Source organism: Copidosoma floridanum, unplaced genomic scaffold (assembly GCF_036245765.1).
Source record: "Copidosoma floridanum isolate Cflo_tuat_1 unplaced genomic scaffold, Cflo_Japanese_pri ptg000032l, whole genome shotgun sequence".
In the NCBI taxonomy this organism is placed as follows: Eukaryota; Metazoa; Arthropoda; class Insecta; order Hymenoptera; family Encyrtidae; genus Copidosoma; species Copidosoma floridanum.
In genome coordinates, this window is record NW_028321909.1 from 6,847,219 (window position 1) to 6,865,931 (window position 18,713).

At 39.8% G+C, this 18,713-nt stretch overlaps 6 protein-coding genes across 6 annotated transcripts; 3 read left to right on the forward strand and 3 right to left on the reverse strand.

The window, feature by feature from the left end:
- Nucleotides 1-232: 232 nt before the first annotated feature.
- Nucleotides 233-4,586, reverse strand: LOC106646579 (uncharacterized). Its single transcript, XM_014362622.2, has 9 exons — nucleotides 4,495-4,586; nucleotides 3,868-4,184; nucleotides 3,138-3,241; nucleotides 2,844-3,007; nucleotides 2,545-2,746; nucleotides 2,157-2,483; nucleotides 1,690-2,083; nucleotides 1,484-1,611; nucleotides 233-1,319 (listed from the first exon to the last, which is right to left on the reverse strand). The coding sequence occupies exons 2-9, from the start codon at nucleotides 4,139-4,141 to the stop codon at nucleotides 996-998; spliced, it is 1,917 nt and encodes a 638-aa protein (XP_014218108.2). The 5' UTR covers nucleotides 4,142-4,184; nucleotides 4,495-4,586; the 3' UTR covers nucleotides 233-995.
- Nucleotides 4,587-5,831: 1,245 nt separating this feature from the next.
- On the forward strand, nucleotides 5,832-8,746 carry LOC106646580 (phospholipid scramblase 1). Its single transcript, XM_089597379.1, has 7 exons — nucleotides 5,832-6,253; nucleotides 6,360-6,503; nucleotides 6,577-6,788; nucleotides 7,528-7,689; nucleotides 7,795-7,941; nucleotides 8,038-8,066; nucleotides 8,474-8,746. The coding sequence occupies exons 1-7, from the start codon at nucleotides 6,121-6,123 to the stop codon at nucleotides 8,502-8,504; spliced, it is 858 nt and encodes a 285-aa protein (XP_089453505.1). The 5' UTR covers nucleotides 5,832-6,120; the 3' UTR covers nucleotides 8,505-8,746.
- A 925-nt stretch (nucleotides 8,747-9,671) lies between these two features.
- LOC106646572 (dehydrogenase/reductase SDR family member 7) lies at nucleotides 9,672-11,402 on the forward strand. The gene is made up of 7 exons (XM_014362616.3): nucleotides 9,672-9,795; nucleotides 10,008-10,160; nucleotides 10,252-10,358; nucleotides 10,425-10,664; nucleotides 10,733-10,852; nucleotides 10,923-11,089; nucleotides 11,168-11,402. The coding sequence occupies exons 1-7, from the start codon at nucleotides 9,672-9,674 to the stop codon at nucleotides 11,241-11,243; spliced, it is 987 nt and encodes a 328-aa protein (XP_014218102.1). The 3' UTR covers nucleotides 11,244-11,402.
- Nucleotides 11,257-12,571, reverse strand: mRpS2 (mitochondrial ribosomal protein S2). Its single transcript, XM_014362615.2, has 3 exons — nucleotides 12,329-12,571; nucleotides 12,120-12,248; nucleotides 11,257-12,053 (listed from the first exon to the last, which is right to left on the reverse strand). Exons 1-3 carry the CDS (start codon nucleotides 12,372-12,374, stop codon nucleotides 11,407-11,409), a joined length of 822 nt encoding a protein of 273 aa, XP_014218101.2. The 5' UTR covers nucleotides 12,375-12,571; the 3' UTR covers nucleotides 11,257-11,406.
- Nucleotides 12,572-13,008: 437 nt separating this feature from the next.
- Nucleotides 13,009-15,224, reverse strand: Rpn8 (regulatory particle non-ATPase 8). The gene is made up of 6 exons (XM_014362614.2): nucleotides 15,181-15,224; nucleotides 14,541-15,025; nucleotides 14,287-14,379; nucleotides 14,020-14,198; nucleotides 13,737-13,940; nucleotides 13,009-13,659 (listed from the first exon to the last, which is right to left on the reverse strand). The coding sequence occupies exons 2-6, from the start codon at nucleotides 14,713-14,715 to the stop codon at nucleotides 13,357-13,359; spliced, it is 954 nt and encodes a 317-aa protein (XP_014218100.1). The 5' UTR covers nucleotides 14,716-15,025; nucleotides 15,181-15,224; the 3' UTR covers nucleotides 13,009-13,356.
- Nucleotides 15,225-15,947: 723 nt separating this feature from the next.
- On the forward strand, nucleotides 15,948-18,127 carry LOC111643744 (inosine triphosphate pyrophosphatase). Its single transcript, XM_023391930.2, has 3 exons — nucleotides 15,948-16,044; nucleotides 16,970-17,360; nucleotides 17,449-18,127. The coding sequence occupies exons 2-3, from the start codon at nucleotides 16,976-16,978 to the stop codon at nucleotides 17,664-17,666; spliced, it is 603 nt and encodes a 200-aa protein (XP_023247698.2). The 5' UTR covers nucleotides 15,948-16,044; nucleotides 16,970-16,975; the 3' UTR covers nucleotides 17,667-18,127.
- Nucleotides 18,128-18,713: the final 586 nt, after the last annotated feature.

Here is an 18,713-nt window from a genome sequence, read left to right on the forward strand (position 1 = left end):
TTGTTTCAGTTCATACTGATGCAAAACATAAAGTTAGTTCGCTCCATCCAACTGTTGACTTTTCTTGAGAATATTATCTCCACAAATACTTAAAATTGGTTTTTCCAAAACGATTCATAAAAAATAAATAAAGCCTTTTTAACTGTTAACTGCTGTACGTACGTACACGTAAATATATGAGACATCAACAAAACAGTCACATTTAACGCAAAGCATCAGCCTTTCTTCAGTACATAAATTATATATTTATTGTTCTGTAACATGCACTTTGTCTCTCGTTGTGAAAATTTTGAAGCCATAATTCAATTCATAATTAATAACCAACAATGAATAAAAAATAAATTTAAGAAGTGATATCAAAATGCTTCAGTCCTCTGGCTTCAAAGTTATACAATGATTTAAAATATCGAGATATATATGTTAGCAGTTGAGTCTCTCTCTCCGTGATTTTAGGACCATCTGTTGATTATTTATTAACTGTACAAAATATGTATTTATTATGAAGTAGTTCACCTAGTTATGGAACAGTGCTGAGATCACAAGGGATCAACGAAAAATTGCATAGTAGCTGTGGCGTGTACGATAAATAAATACAACGCTTAAGAATACGCGCTGACAGTAAAAATTAACTAACGTTTGTCACAAAAATATATGTTCTCTTTTTTCTTACAACTGAAAATAATTATCACTTGCGAGCAAAACCACGCGACATTTGATAAAATTTGTAAGTAAAATAAACAAATCCTAACAACATTACTCTAGACTCTTGTTGGATTTAATCCTTGCGTTTTAAACAATGGTACTTTATAGCTAGCACAACCATGAAAGAGAAAACAAAAAAAGTTCAGAGGATAGTAAAACAAAAAAATGTTGTGCATATAGTAATTACTTTGGAAGTTTGGACAGCCAGTAATGTGCGAGGCCGAAGCAGAGCGCGTTGTCATTAAAAGGTCGGAGAGGGCGGAGTCGAGTCGAGGCCGATACGAACGAGCAGCTTATCGATTATAGGCATGGCCGAGACGATTGCGCGACAAATCCAAGACACCATAGAGACGGGGATGAATGTAGTGCTGCTGGTAGATGTCGAAGCAGCGCTGATTGGACTGGAGCGCGCGGCAGACCGAGGCGGCCGCCAAGCCCTCCAGCCGGGGCCGAGTGACCATCAGAGCATCCTCGGCGCAGCGCTTCTTCGACACCGAAGGCAGCCCCCTCAGTTGCAGTTCTTCTTCCTCCTCCTCGTCCTCGCCCTCCTCCTCTTCCTCGTCCTGGCAAACTCTCTCAACCTCCAGGGCAAATCTCTCCAGACAATTGTCGTCCTCCTACGCACGTACACGAGCACGAGTGAACAATTAGCACGCCTAAATTGACAACTCGGCATCCGAAGCAAGTGTTTTACAAAGCAACAACGACAACTCCGGAGCAAAAATAAGGTTTAACTGAACGCGATTGGGTTGCTAAAGGTTTAGGTATGCATTATACTCACGCAGCTGCTGCAGATCTGATACATGACGCAGGGAATGTGCAGGGCCTCTCTGAATCCATCGACGAGAACCTCGTTTGCCCTGCACCGAGCCTCGGCCAGCATCATCTGCGGGCAGCCTTTGGCCCCAGCTTTTTGTTTTCCATTTTCAAACAAAAATGTATGGTTTCAGCGCCTCATCGGCAGAAATACATGAAAAATCGGCTTACCTTGCACCACGGTGTTGCCGGAATCGTCGTTGCGCGGATTGTTCCGCTTGTTCTCGGTGGCACTCCTGGCATCCGTCATGTTGCTGGTCGAAGTCTGTTCAGCTACGGCCGAATGCTGCTGCTGTGCAGTGGTATCGGCGCTGCTGCTGAGCTCCTCGAGGGCCCTGCGAAGCTTCTCCAGGGAATAGGCGGTCGCCAGACGCGACATTATCTCGTCCTTGACCTGCTGGTCGCCCATGTCGTTTCTGGAGCTCACCTGCACAGCCTCGTCCATCATCGTATCCTTCATGTCCCTCAGCTCGGAGTCTACTTGCTGCAGCTGATCCGTTCCTCGTTTCTCACCGGCCGGGCTGCTCTTGCCGGCAACGCTCGGCTTCAAATTCTCGGCCATTATCTGCAGCGCAAAAAACGCACACCAAAAATCATTGTCAAAGTGACGCCACGCTTTGGGTTCATCAAGAAAATACCTCGTAGTATTTCTGCAACAGATACTCGTTGTCCTGGTCCCGGCTGTCGGGCTTGGCGGCGTACACGGTCTTCTTCTTCCTGCGATCGATCCCAAAGTACTGAGACCAGTCGACGCTCTTCTTCCTCACTTCGATGCTCCGTTCCCGGATCGTTTTGTTGGCCAACTTGGCCGAGCCGTCCTTCAGGCTGACACCGACCTTCGCTACTTCGTTCCCGTGCTTGTGCTCGTGATCATGCTCGTGATCATGCTCGTGATCGTGGCTGCGGTTAACTACTCCGTTACCGCCGAACAACGATCCCAGGTCCTGAGCAACCTGCGCGTCGAGCTAATAGAGAGGAAAACGGTCACCAATCTACACCCAAGCCCAATAGAACAGTACAGTATACCTTGGGATCGGTAACAACGGCCTGGCGTTTCTTGGTGGTCGCGGCCGATTTTGCGCTGCGTTTCGATACGGGAAAGCGCTTCGTGTAGCCGTACTCCCGGTTGAATAGAGGGTAGCGCGCGTTGACGTTCCTCCGCTCGATTCTCCCCTGCCCTGGCTTCCTCTGTCCGCTCACAAGTTGTCGGTACTGCTCGACACTGTTCCTATACACCACGTACATTACATAGCCGCTAATGGTATAATTGAACCGATTCTCCGTTGTTATATAATTTCACGCGTGTATATGTATATCAGCCTTACCCGGGGTAAGCTCTGTTGGGCGCTTGCTCGTTCTCCAAGTCCTGCAACAGCCGGAGCATCTTGTCGCTGAGCAGGTCCTGCTGGTCGTTGCTGGTCCGTTTGCGGCTGCCGGTGCGCTCTCGTTCCCGGAACACCGACCTAGCTGGCTCATCGTCCTCGTTGGCCTGCGATCATCACGTTGTTGGCATTTTTTTTTTTTTTTTTTTTTTTTTTCCAATCACGCGTCAACATTAATAACGTATACTTGGCTGTAAGTGTTGAAAAATCATACGAATGATAAATAAATGCTTATACCTGGTCGGTGCCGTATTGCAAGTAGTCCATCAGGGCCCGTTCCAAGTGTTGCCTGTTGCCCAAGTGCTGGTAGCCGTCGCCGATTGTCTCCACCTGGCCCGTTCCTTCCATCCAAAGTCGGTCATTATTGATTATTACCATACCATAACACTTGGTGGATCAAGTCGAAAACTTTTTTCCCGCATCCACCACGTTTTTGTTCGTTGTACATATATGTGTATCATCGCAGATGTTCCGTAATTTGTATACGCGACGGTAATCTACATACAAGAGACCCATACTTGCAAGTAACTCGATCAAAAAAGAAAAAACACGACTGTACCACAAGATTCACCTCTGAAAAACGCGTGTACTCCTGAAATTACGTATGCTCGGTACACATAGTAAAAGAGATTCGTACACACTGCGCGCAGAGGTTGATTTATTTTGTGTGAAATCTGAAGAAAAGAAAAAAAAACCCCCCGCGAGTAGGTACAACAAATCGACATTAATGTCTATGGGGGGGGGGGGGATCAAACACAGCGAATTCCGTCAACATAACGCGCATCAAGTATACTAACGGGAATCAATGAGCACACCTATTTTTCCCCTGCGTGTGGTCGATTGACGCCCCATATCAGTACACACGGGTCCACATAGCAGCTGTTTCGATCGATCAGGCATAGAGAACAGGGCAGATCGAAGGCGGAGAGGCGAAAAGGGTGCGATATACATGGACAATAACAATTACCGGGTGGAATGAAGTCGAGAGCGTCGTTGTCCATGTCGTCGGTTGCCACCTGTTGCCCGCGAATGAGCTTATCCTCGGGTCCTCCGAGCCTCGTCATCGGCAACTCGAGGTAATAGTCGTGGGGGGCGCTGTTCAAGGATCTCTGCTTCCTCGCAACGGCGCTCAACGCGCCCCTGAGGGATTCCTCGCTCATGCGGTGCGGCGGCAACGGACCGAGGGCACTTGCCAATCCCATCAGGCAGACCAACGGCAACCAACCACCCTTGAGCGCCATTATTTTTTTTTACACCCCTCTCTCTCTCTCTGCGTGTATATTTCTGTGTAAGCACAGTCATGGATCACCATTTACAATACATTTATATATAGCTTTGATTTGTAACAACCATATCGTAGTGTTAATAATTTTGTCAGCTCATTATTTTGTTACTTACAAGGACTGACACTCGTGTGTTGTATGTATAATACACATCATGTAGTTTCAAAAGGAGAAAAAATTCAATGGACGTCATCGTCGATTCAACGTGTACCATATGTGTGTATATATTATATTGTATCGGTGTGGGCGTTGTGTACATTGTATTCGTTAACTCGCCAATGAAATAAAACAAAATACGCGTGTATACGTACTCTGCGTGGACGTGGACCAGCGAGATCGGGTGGAAATTACGATCGGTACGATCCTCTGGAGCAGCCTCCGATGATGGGTTCCAGGAGGAAAAGGGACGGTATACTTATGAGTGAGGTTGCGTATCCCCGCGGCTGGGCAAGAGCGACTGTCGCGACCACCCTTGCGTGGGATCTGTTGAATTTCGACGTGTACCGCGCGCACACGCATCCTGGCGTTATCGAATCGATAGAGCCGCGCATGGAAAGTGACCCGGTATATGGGCACACACAATATTTTGTACCCGTCGTTGCGCGGGGATATGTGTGTAGCCGATGTGGCAAGCGCGGCTCGCCGGGGCTGGACAAAGATTGCGGGGGATGAGCTGTGCCTCTAGTTATGGATGTAGATCGATCGTTGGGAGTGGACCTGGGATATATACATACATGTGTGCCTGTACACGCGTGTGTACATGTGCAAGCTCGAGTTTATCGATGATGCTCCGTGTAGCAACAAGTTAACGTATACGACGCAACCCTATTATGGTACGTGGGACCATAAATCATCCAAAGTTTCGAAGTATCTCTTTTACTACTGACCAATTGCAGCTTCGTCGTTACAATATAATCGAGTCAGTGATACATTTTACCCACCCATCCATTACATCTCTGAGCCCATATATATGTATATATGCATCCACGAGCCGTTACCTTTTCTATATCATTTGGGTAAGCTGTTGTACCACCTTCAACATTGAGCGACACAGTAATTAATTGTACCCTACGTGAATTTATCGAGAAATCATTACAATCCCATCATTATATATTGTACTTGATCATTACTCCCTGACTGTGTACTGAGTACCTATATATGCAATCGATACACATACACATTGGGTTAATGATCGATATAATGATGAAATATTGGTAAGGATATAAAAATGTTCCAAGTATATGACGTGGTCATTTGGTATAATCGAAAGTGGAGGTATCTATTCCTTTCGAATCAAAAGATGTATTATCTTTAATGGCCGTTAGCGATTGTCTCAAATGAAAATTAGAAGAAAAAAAAGAAAGTGTATAGCCCAAAGTGATGATAAATATATACACGCGCGTAGGGTGTTGAGGTATCCTTCGCGGCAACAACTGGGCTAAACAAACACCCAGAGTCATCAATGGGAAACGAGCATGTCGTGCGTATACTGTCGGATATTCCTTCTTGTATAGGCGAAGAAAAAAAGAAATTGATAATGCTTATCGAGCGACAGATAAGCCAGACAAAACGCCGACGATAGTGTCGTAAAGAGGGAGGGGGGGAGGACACATCATCAGGTATAGTATACGTGATTGCGGTGCTCGGAGGAGGACGACGTGTTGTCGGGTCGCGATATATCCCAGGAACACCTTCGTCAGTCGTTTGTACTGTTGAGCCAGTGTGTGTATAAGGACTGCACGTGCCTATATTATACCTACGATACACTGCTGTACTTTGTTTCGGTTATCAATAATATATCAGTGGCCAACGGTACGTCACTTAGGTCTCGTCGTCGATTTTACGCCGATCGTGTCTACGTATCCATCTGTACGTAAATCACAAATAGTGCTTCTTCAAAATACTGCGCGTGGAAGCGGGTGACGTTTTTTGTCGCAATGTTTCAAGAGAATTTCCATCGTCAACCGCAACGGCGATCACCAACGCCGCTGGACGATGGTTTGTTTCTGCCTCCGATTTACACGGGCCCTTCCACCATCACATCTCAACCGGTGTCGAATCGCCGCCTTGGTAAGTATATATATATGTACAGCACGTGGTTGTGTGTACCTAAAATACAGATTGATTTTTTTTTTTTCCTTTTAAATTAATTGACGGTTGATATTATCATCCCCAGAGAACCAAAGGTCGGAAATATCGCCCGATAGTCTCGACTGGGTTTCGACGTTCCATTCCTCGCACATGAGTGCCTTCTCGGGAACGTATTTCCTGTCGAGCGTCGAGCAATTGGAGATCCAGCAGATCGTCGATTTGAATTTTCGTAAGGGCTTACATTGCACGTATACGTGACAAGTGCGGTGACGTTATGGATTTAATATGATTGTTTCGTGCAGTGCTGGGTAGGACTGAAAACCAATCCCAGTACAGGGTGAAAGTGCCGAGGGCGGAGACGATATTCCTGGCTGTCGAGAGATCGGGGGAGTATCAGCGCCGGTTTTTGAGGTCATCGCGGCAACTCGAGCTCAACATCATGGACCCTTCTGGGGAGACTGCCTTCATCGTTAGGAAGCCGCTTAGCTGGGGATGCGTACCCACGTTCTTGCACGTAAGTTCATACATAATATGTGTATTAAGTCAATCAAAGGGTCTTTTTTTTTGTCCCCCCCCCCTTGTTTTGTACAATAACAATGATTAAGTTATGAGGTACGCGTAAACAACACAATTTCGAGTAATTGGTCAGAAAATAGTTTTAACTTTCTTAAGTATAGGTATCTCTAAAACGAGGAGCACATTATCGGTTGGGCTTTCGGGAGACTTACTTAATGACTTTATAAGAGTCAGCGTTTACCTCAACGTGGACTGATAAGGCTGCTTCGATGTAACGTAGGCTGTCGAGAGTCTTTGAAAATAATTCAAGTGAAAATGTATGAGTATCAAGAAAAGTAGTCCTTGAAAGTTGACTAGTGATCGTAAAATAAATGAGTCGTGACACGTTGTTTAAAATTTGTTCTCAGCCGTTAGATACGAGTGCTACACTCGTAGGGAAATGATAACCAAAAAAACAATGAAAATCGGTTATTTTTCTTTAATTACACTGCAAATGAACCTCAACCCCAAAGTCTAATCGTCCAAAAGTTTGAAACCTTTTTTTTTCTGGTATCGTCGCAAGCTCGTGTATTTCATGCTTTGGAATTTTTCCACGTATTCCTGCAGGCACTTTAAAATAAAAAATCCATGTCTCATAAAGATACAGGCGTGCTTCACAATTTTTTTAAATTTTGATGTATTTATTATTGTCAAATTGCACGTTCACATGATGCTTAAATTCAATGTAAATAATTTAGAAAATCACAGTCGAAACGAGCGATCTGATCGGAAGCGTGGAGCAAAATTTCACGCTCATAAGCACGAGTCTGACAGTTTACGACGAGAACAGACAAGCCCTCTGTTACATCGAAGGTCCCCCCGTGTGTTCGTGCTGCATGTCCAGAGAAACGCAATTTCAGGTATTGTATAAAGTTTGATTCGTCATTTTTTTCTTTTCTTTTTTTTTTTCGTACACAAATACTCTATGCATCGAACCAGTCTGACGTAATTACAATCGATTTCAGATACTTTCGACAGACAGGAGTCGGCAAATAGCATCGTTGATTCGACACTGGGACAGTGCCTTGGTCGACTACTCGACGCTGCTGACTTTTCCACTGAACACCGCAGTCAAGCTCAAAGCTCTGCTTCTCGGGGCGGCGTTTCTCTTGGTAATTCTTCGTATTTTCTCGACTCCCCTTGTTATAAATTAACACAAATATCATATATGTAACCAAATAACGATAAATTTGGTTCTTCTGTTTCAGGAATTTTTGTACTTTGCGAACCAAAGGAGGTAGTTAAACAATTTTAGATACGACTCTTTACTATACGTGCTGACAATACCCTTAGCAATAATCACTCTAACTTTATTATTCATCATGAAAATAACGGGCAACGTTTCGATCGATGCGCGTGACTCTTTTCTTTGTGATGATACAATTGTATAGATTCATCCAAACAACATACGTTACTATGAAAGTATCGCAGTAAGAAAATTACGTACGATTTTGACAACGGACATTGCTCACACCATTTATTTCGTTCGAGGTGTCCTTGTAAATACAAATTTAGCTCGAAAACGTTAATTTCTATAGCATTTCAAACAAAACTCACACACACACACACACACACATACACAACAGTCCAATTAATTTTCCATGTAATTTTCGATCAACATTGTAATGTATTTTTTATTACAAGTTCTAGCCTCGCCTCGCGCATGTTACAGTGACCCAGCGAAAGCCAATTCCGTTCGAAACCCCATGGATTTTATGACGTACTTACGTATATATGTATATGTAGGCTTACCGATGCGACGATCGTTACATTCACGTCGACGACTCGATACTTGTACGATTGTTGGGCATACAGGTGGTATGCACGATGTAAAAAAAAATACACTTTGAGATTAAATTTTTTCATCAAGCAAATGGAACTTTTTTTATTTTTTCTCGTATACACAATCGTCATCGAAATGCGTAAAAATTGGATGCCCGAGGAATGAAAGTTGTTGGGAATTTCACCGAAGTAGGGCATAGAAGTGCGAACGGGACTCGTTTCGCCGATGTCAGCGCGCTCCTAAGTCTTTATATACATCACCGGTGTGTCGGAGATGCGATACTCGCAAGAGGAAAAGAGAAGGAGGAAGATGCGGGGTGCGGAGGAGGGAAGGTCGCGGTCATGACGACGCGCCCCACTCGATAAGGTGTACATGTGTACGCGTATTATATATGTATGTACCGCGAGAGAAGAAGCAACAAGCAACTCTCGGTGCTCGGTGGTGTCCCGGGTCCCGGCCGACAACTGCACACACGCTCCGATCAATTGTTATCAACTATCCTCGGGTACTCGCTTTATACTCGCAAATATATGTGTAAAAAAAAAATCACAATTTTACGGGAGCAATCGTACAATCATAACGTAAGTAGTTTTTTTTTTTTGTTTTTTTACATCTTGATCCTGTTCGCCTGCATACAAGTATACTTATACGTAGAGGTAGAGAGCTTGGATTTTACACACACACGCTCATCTCTATCCCTCTCTTGGAATTGTCAAAGCAGGTATGGTTATTGTATACAGATTTGAGTGTAATGAATTTTTTTTTTTTTTTTCTGTCTTTCCTCAATGAATTTTGTCATCTCCGTAGAGCAGCGTAGCAGTAGCGGCAACAAGTGCCAAATGAAAAATCGCAACAAAAGAGCTACGATGCAGCGCTTTTGACCGATTGTGACGGCTTACACAGCTTGATCCTATATTGAAAATTTTTCAAATCACCACCCAAGTTGTAAAATAGAGTATCCACGGTCCCGCTATACCAATAAACATCCTTTGTAGCAGTAGAATACATACATACAGCAGCGGTAGATATATATATATATATAATTATAAGACGGGCACGATGGTCTTCTTTGGGATCATAGGATTTTGCTTTTTGCTCTATCATCTCGTCTACCTAGTCGTCGTTAGATTTTTGGACTGCGACATTAAATTATTTTTCTATGATAAATTTGGAAATTCCGTAGGTAAACATTTTTGTACCTTTTTTTTTTTTTTTTTCTTCTGATGTATAATCTGTTTAGTATTGATAAATTGCTGTGAAGCTTTTTTTTTTTTTTTTTATCTCGCATGGTGATTTTAGAAGCCACGTGGCACTCTTGCATGCAAAAACGATAAGAAAAAAAAAAAAAAGTTGATTTCATAAATATCAACGACTAAAAAGCGCTCTCGTCTGCAGATACGCTATGCGGCAAAGTCGTGTGGATAACCGGGGCTTCCAGTGGTATTGGAGAACACTTGGCATACACGCTGGCCAAAGGAGGCTGTAAGATTATTCTGTCAGCTAGGAGAGAGGTCGAGTTGGACAAAGTCAAGAGCAACTGTTTAACCGGTTGGTAGGCCATGGGTTTCAAGTTCAATCGTGCTTCCAGGTGTACCTATGATTAAAAGTAATTTTCCTTTTGTTTTTTTTTTTGCCGTAGCAAACCCAAACTTGCAGGATCACGATGTGCAGGTGTTGGTTTTCGATGTACGATCCATTGGGTCTCATGAGAGGATCTTTGATAACGCAATGTCTATTTTTGGTAGAGTAGGTATCATTTGGCTGACAGACAGTATTGGTCCCCTGTGAATTTTTTATTTATTTAACGTTTAGCTCGACATACTTGTCAACAATGCGGGGAGAAGTCAACGAGCCGTCTGGGAAGACATTGATATTGCAGTGGATAAAGAGGCATTTGATTTGAATACATTTTCCGTTGTATCTCTGAGCAGACTTGCAATCAAACAATTCAATCGTCAGGGTAGCGGACATGTGGCCGTGACCTCGAGTTTGGCTGGTATATTGGGTGTACCGTTTTCTGCATCGTACACAGGATCAAAACACGCTATTCATGTAAATGGAGGCTATTGTGTTAAACTACTTTTAGTTATTCTTAAAAGTTGTTTAATTGAAAATTTCAGGGATATTTCGACTGTTTGAGGATGGAGAAAATGAATCAGAATATAGCTGTGACTCTTGTGTGCCCCGGACCTATACAAACTGACTTTTTAGCTGAAAGCTTTACCGAAAATGTTGGAGAAGTAAGGGTTACTTCTGCTCCTTAATAATTATTAGATCTTGGTTAATTACTGTGTAATTTTTCACGTCTAGAAATATGGAAAACAGACTGAAATTGCTTCAAATAAGCTATCTGCAGCTCGTTGCGCCAAATTGTTTGGTTCAGCTCTGGCAAATCGTCTAGATGAAGTATGGATTGGTCATGCCACCAGTCTTCAACTAACATATGCAGTCAAATATTACCCCAACTTGAGTTCGTTGTAAGTATCGTATTGTTGTGTATTTTTAATTTACAAATAAAAATAAAAACTTATTCAAGTAAATATTTATCATTCCAGCTTCATGCCATTCGTGGGAGCAAGTGTCATACAGAAAATAAGGGATTCCAAAGTCACAGTAACCGTACAAGAGTAATTAAATCAACTCATTATGCCAAAATACATGTCACACCCATTTAATGAATTAAATCTCAGCCATATTTACATTGTGATAAAATGAGCATGGTACAAAAAAAAAGAAACCTGTACAGACTAATAGTTGTGTTTATAAGTTTGTTTTGTTTTGTAATGATTAAAATTTACGTTTGCTTACTAAGTTTTTTCGCTCGAGCTTCCTTACCCAATAAAATGGCTTGCTTAAATAATTTACAATAAAGTTCAATTGCACAAGGTGTATCGTCGTTACCAGGCACAGGATAAGTTATGAGATTAGGATTGCAATTGCTATCGACGATGCCAACAGTGGGTATGCACATTTTAGCGGCATTACTGACAGCGCGGTGTTCTAGCATAACATTGTTCAAAGTATTGAGTAATATGCAGAGATCTGGTAACCTGGTTACTGCTCCAAATTCTTTGGTCGAATTGGTGAATGTGCCTCCCTTCCACCTTCTCGTGTGAGAATATTCTCCGCACTCCATGGCCGTTTTTTCAACAATGTGCGTCACCTGTGGGTTTCTCGAGAGAAAGAGTATGATACCGTCATTGTAGGCAATGTGAGCTGTAAAGTTGAGTGCTTGTCTCAGGAGTTCGGCGGTCTGATCAAGATCAAATATCAAGCAACCCAGTCTAGATCCAAACAAGAAGGGTTTCATCCTTTCATCTAACGTGCCAACTTTATGGCCGTAATGAACTCTCGCGTCAAACAAATCTTTAACTGTAAACAATTTGTGTACTTGAAAGTAGTCCGGGTGCTTCAGTGGATCTATTTCAGATTCATCTGTTCCTGCAAGCCAAGTGGAACTCTATCAGTTTAAAGATTCATGACATTTCGTTTTATTATTTATCTTACCTCTATTACTACTGATTTTGTCATCTTTGATGATGTTAGGTTGAGTTTGGGTTGATAATCGACGAATCGAGATCGGTGTTGTTGCACAGAGGTTTGAATTACTGGACAGAAGTATCCTGCTTCCTAAAACTAAATAAACGATGCTGTAAACTGGCATCTTTACTATTATCTATCTTACAAATTAAACATAAATCAAGTAGTTTAATTACATTTTCTTATGAGCACCGACGATAACCTGCGTCCGGCTGCAGCCATGCTTGAAAAAGTTGAAAAGCAAGCTTTTTCTCTTCAAGAGATTTATTTCATACGTGCAATTCACAGATAACAATTTGTTGACAAGTACATGTGTGTGTAGAATACGTAAATTTGTCAATTTACTTCGCACTCATTTATGTTTTTGTAGCAAACCACAACTGAATGGTTACATACTTTCAATAATCGAGTATAGTGTGTGTACTTGTCTGTCTGCTTCTGCTACTCGTACAGAGATTGTACTGTATACGTATATAGATATATGTATACACGCAAAACATAAAGATTAGTAATCTAGTAATATGAAATGTGATACAATTCACTTACGCGTAATTATCTTTTGCTGTGAAACTTATGAAAGTTTTTCTCAACAATTAGTCATAAAAAAACAAGAAAAGTGAAATAACAAAAAAAATTTATTTGAGTACTGTTTTAACATGCTAAGAACACTACGCTGATTTTAGCTTATCCTTTGCTATTTAAAGAATTCTCAGGTATAATTTTACAAAAAGCTGTTGGAACAATCGCATTCACACCACGAGAATAAAGGAAAAAACCATACCAGGCACCCTTAGTCTCGCAAAATGGCTCACTAGATAAAAGATGTTCCACACAGAAAATTAAAATAATAAAAAAGTTTTATTTTAAATATGTATATTGAATGAAATCAACTTAAAAAAAGGAAACAAATTATTCTAAAATACATATCAATCTCTTATACTGAAGAGCACAAAGAACAACGCTTTTACCACTTAAAAATATGTTTTTTTTTTTTTTTTGTTACTTGCATGTTAGTCTTGCTAAATACGTAATATTATACGTCAGTATTTTCTTTTTATTTATCTGTACAAATATTGCGACGAGGATTAATCCTTCATCCAACAAGTCTTCACAATTAATTTTATTAGTAGTCCATAGAGAAGTGCAAAACTTATGAAAAATTGATTTTTTTTGTTTGTTTTAAAATATCGTTTCACGTCACACTTCACTTTTTGGCTTTCTCCTTTTCATCTTTCTTCTCTTCATCCTTTTTTTCCTCTTTTTTGACATCCTTTTTGTCTGTTTCTTTTTTCTCTGCATCACGATTCGTTAACTTATTGTTAATCAAATTGTGAAGAGCAATTATGGACCTTACCAATGCAGCCAAATATACAACTAACATTTGGTCATTTGTTTTCACGTATAATGAATCGACAAATGTATTTTGTGTCATATCTGGCAATAGATTGAATATGTCTTGCAATTGGTAGACAATTTGATGATTTATTGGTAACTTAGCATCTCCCACCTAAAAGAAATTATTTTAAAATATAGAGAAAACTAAAAATATTAGGGATTTTCCAAGTAAAGAAAAATAACGAATACCTTTAAAAGATAATTCTTGATTTCTTCTATTTGTGCATGTAGTCCTTTCAAACCTAGTAGTTGATTTGTGATTCTTTGACTTAGTGTACCAACGGTTGTATCTTTGATATCTCGGAGCAAGTGTTCAACACCTACTTCCTCTGCTTCCTCTGCTCCAATTTCACTTGGGATGTGTTCAAACGTTTTAGATGTTGGTGAGCCATCCTTTATTGGATGAAATAATAAATAGTACAGTATTGGTAAAAAATTGATTAAACAAATTTTAAAGTTGAATTTTACTTACATCATGAACCTCTTCGACTGCCTGATAGGCTTCTGTGGGGAGACCAAGATCTTTTGGTTTTGCATCTATGATGATAAGTACGGAGTTAGGGCAGTACCTTCTGATCAGTTCGTTGATCGCAACGTCATTCTGATGCAGTTTAGGTCCTGTGTGATACCAGCCAACTACCTTTTCACGAGCTAAAAGTAAACATGAATAATAAACTTAATATTTCGGTCCACGCCAAAGTTAATCTCCAGAGAAAACAAGTGATCTGTCAAAAAATACCATTGACTTTTTTGAACATTCCATACATGTTTTCCAGATAGTCATGATCAAGGAACCACACAGATTTGTCCTTATCATCCTCATCAAAGGGCACTGAAAACACCAAGAGAACATCAATCAGATTCCAAGCTTTACTTACAAAAAAAAAAGCTCTCGATTCATCAAGAATTGCAGTTAATTGTTGCAAAAACAAGCGCATTTTAATTTAAAAAAAAACAAAAGGCACCAGAGATGGGCCTGGCGTTAAACCTAACCTGCAAAGCTGTTGGACACATCCAGGACACCCTTGGCCCGCCAACTGCCCAGCAACACACCGACAACTCTCTTCTGATTTCCGATCTTTCCCATACGATTGAAATGGTCCACTACGCTGAGCAATACCAGCGGATGGACCACGACTTTTGTCGTGACGACCTCTTGACTCGGCATTTTTTGAAATGTTGAATCTCGGACAGTCACTCACACTCACCTGTACGTGCGTGTATGTCGCTTTCAGCGACCACTTCTTATATACAGGATATACAGAAGATCGTATCTTTGCTCGTATATGTAAATGTACTTATATATAAACAATGCAAGTAAAGCGTAGGCGTGAGAGTATTTTTACGAATCGTAAATTTTGCTCGTGCTCCGAAAACTCCGATGATGACGATGACGAGATGCTGCAACAGCGGGCCACTGATGGCCTGCGCTAATGCATTATAGGTACCCTGGGCATGAGGTCTGAAGTTGTCGGCTGCTATGTGATGCAAATATATATTTTTATACGTTATATAGGTATATGCAATGTGATTTTATAATCATGCAGTTATAAGTTATAATATAATAAGTATTATATTTAAATCGAGAGAGATGGATAAGATTTTGCAAAATGTGCTCTAGATTAAACTGTACTTAGTGCCCATAAATTTATTCATAAGCTTCTCGTTTGGGTAAATATTATGATTTTTTTTTTTCAATTCATATTGCTTGGTTTTACTTGAAAAATTTAACTATAGACACTGGAAACTTTTAATTTAATTGTACGATTTTCGTATAGTTGTAAAAAAGCTTATTATAAGTGTTCAATAAGCAGAGAGAGAGAAGGTTTGAAGGTTTGAAGGTTTTTATTTATGACCTTAGGGTAAAACCCCATCTGGCCTATCAGGATTGTACACTCGCCGTACTTTGATTTGCAAACCGCGAAGTTTAAATTCTTAAATTTTTTAATGACAAATAAACATAAAGTATGATTTTAAGATTGTTCAATAGTTGTTAATATGATAGTTGTTTATCATTATATTTTTATTTTATGGTTATGGTTGTTCCTCGTGTTTTAATACGATAAATTACTTCAAGAATTCAAACTTCGCGGTTTGCGAATCAAGGTATGGTGAGTGTACAAAAGTTAACGAAAAGCATGATGCAGTAAAAAATCGCTCTCGTAACATATGATGCAGTCACTATAGGTGAAAATTAACAAATATATAAATACAAGTTCAGCAAATCAAACAAAGGTAAGGTCAAAAAAGCGGGTAATATAGACTAAACTGTAAAAATAAACAAGAAATAAAGTAATACTAAGAGAGAGAGAGAGAGAGAGAGAGAGAGAATAAAAGTTTTTTGAAGTCAGGTTGGCTGCACTGAACAGTCGAAAGAATAGTATTCGCCAGTCAGTCGCCATTGGCCACCTCGCCACCTCGCCAGTATTCGCTGAGCACGTGGCAGTCGTTGTCACATTGTCTTTTCTTTGATAGAATAAACTCGACTAGTTTCCAGGTAAATACTTAAGTTTTATTTATCAAAATGTATTCGGTACAAGGTTCAAAGTAGTGCTTGACTCTTAATCAAAAGAGTTTGATTCATCGTTTCGAAATAAGGTTAATCGACTCGAATCACTTTGGAATGCAAGGACGGCAGCCATGTTCTTGATGGTGTGTCTGTGTGCTGGTTTACTTTTGTGTTACCAACCTAATAGGTTTTGGCGCTGTTTTTTAAAATTTTGTATTTTGTTTTGGTTTTTTTTTTGTCGAAATTTTATAAGTCATTTAATTTTTGCAGTGTTCGGAATATGTACTATTGGTATAAATAGTTTGAACAGTTATTAGTAAAACAATGCATGTGTTTCACTTATGTACTTTTTATCACTTTCTTAAGTTAAAGTAGAACATAGTAGATAATTACTGCAGAAACAAAAACCTTTATTGTACTCGTATGAACAGCATCATTATATACCGTATATTGCAACTTGAGAGTTTTACTTACTGTGCAAATTCTCATCCCCCACCGACCGCAGTAAAAAAAAGAATACATTTGTCTCATTGTCAGTTTGGTTGATTACAATTTTGTTCTGAAACGAATACATTATATTATTTTACTGTATAAATATTTATTGCTTCATGGCAATAATTAATAAATAATTTATTATCAAAAGCGAAACGAAAAAAAACTAGCTCTGCTAAATTGTAAACTTCACACGAACGTCATACACAGGTATATACCTGTAATATCGTTTTTTCTTAAGTAAAACAATTCTCGTCTGCATTGTTACTTGCAAAAACCACGCAGTTATACGAAATTGAAGTTAATTATAATTTAAAACAAGTATTATAACTATGATATTTTACTGTCAAAGTCAAAATATCGATATTATTACAAGTAATCTAAGCATTTATAAACAACTGGTTTTTGTTTTATTTTTCAGCCAACAATGTCTAGAAAAATAACATTCGTAACGGGAAACACAAAAAAGCTCCTGGAATTTAAAGCGATACTCGGCAAGAAATTAGGCGAGCAGGTGACGCATTGCACCATCGATCTTCCGGAATATCAGGGCGAGCTCAACGATATATGCCGGGAAAAATGCAAGGCGGCGGCAAGCATAATCCATGGTCCGGTCATCATCGAGGACACCTGTCTGGCTTTTGATGCGCTTCACGGTTTGCCCGGTCCCTACATCAAGTGGTTCCTCGATAAAGTCGGCCCTGAAGGTCTTCACAAGATGCTCGTTGGCTTCGAAGACAAGGGAGCACAAGCAATTTGCACCTTTGCTTACTGTGATGGAAAACCCGACGATCCAGTCTTATTATTCCAGGGTAAGTAAAGTGTTATAATTTAACTAATGAAAGGATTTACAAACAAAATTTGGATTAGAATAAGTACTGATTGCATTTATTTCTGTAGGATGTACCCATGGGCAAATTGTCTATCCTCGAGGCCCTCGAGACTTCGGCTGGGATCCCATCTTTCAGCCGGACGGCAAAGACCTCACCTACGCTGAGATGCCAAAGGAAGAAAAAAACAAGATATCGCACAGAAGTAGGGCTCTAGAAGAGGTCAGAAAATTTTTACTGGAAAATCCGTCGAGGCTAGTTGTTGATTACTTTGAGCCTAGTCGATAAATAAAAAGTCCTCCTTGTAAGGACTCTTGTTTGCACCAGACAACTTGTGTAAATATTGATGAAAGAATTTATGCTGCTATTGATTAATGTTTAGACATAAGATTTACACTTGTCTATATTTGTAATTTAAATGTATCGTTAATTGTAAAATTAAGTGAATGGTCGACTTTTAACAAAAGTGTGTAGTAATTTGATACACATGGTAAGGCATATTTTTGAACTACCAGGACTTTTTATCATTCAGTAGGAATTAGACTTGTTTGTAATTGACATTGAATATATCAATCAACCGTTTATATAATTGAAATGTTTCTAAATTATCTGTACATATATATTTGTACCTGTATTATTATAAACGGTTACTTTCGTTACGACGTTTATCACTGATATATCATATTGAATTTTTATTGTGCATTAGTTTTTTAGTTTTATTTATGTAAGCATTGTACATACATCACGTTTTCTCAATAATAAAAAGATTTGCGTGATACGAAGACTTGTCGTAAAATTAATCCTAACAACTATTTATCAGTTCTTTATATCCAAGAGCAACATCGTGGATCGAAGCTATAGTAATCATTTTTTATAAGTGACAACACAGAAACGATACAGTAATGCGTAAAACAAATTTTCGGACGAAAAACATTCCAGAAATCTCTACGTTTCGAAATTTTCCATCGAAAAATGTTGTCATGCAACGTTTTTGGACACAAATCATAATTAAATGCGCAACGAAACTTCGCCACAAACGAATGATTTGCTATCAATGATGATATTTCAAGCGAGGAAATTTTTCCTCGCTAGTGCGATGATACATCATCAATGGCAATTGCTGTTGCACGAAAGTTTATTTTAACAAGACGAGGTTTTGCTCCACTCTTTTAGGAGTCACTATGTATAATATGTATTTTTATTCAAGAATACATCTTTACTACTACAACAAGTGCCACATTGATGTATCACCACTATGTTATTAAGATCAACCTTGTGTAACAAAGTCCTTACTTCTTTCTTAACCATGACTTGGCACATTATGTCTAAAATTTT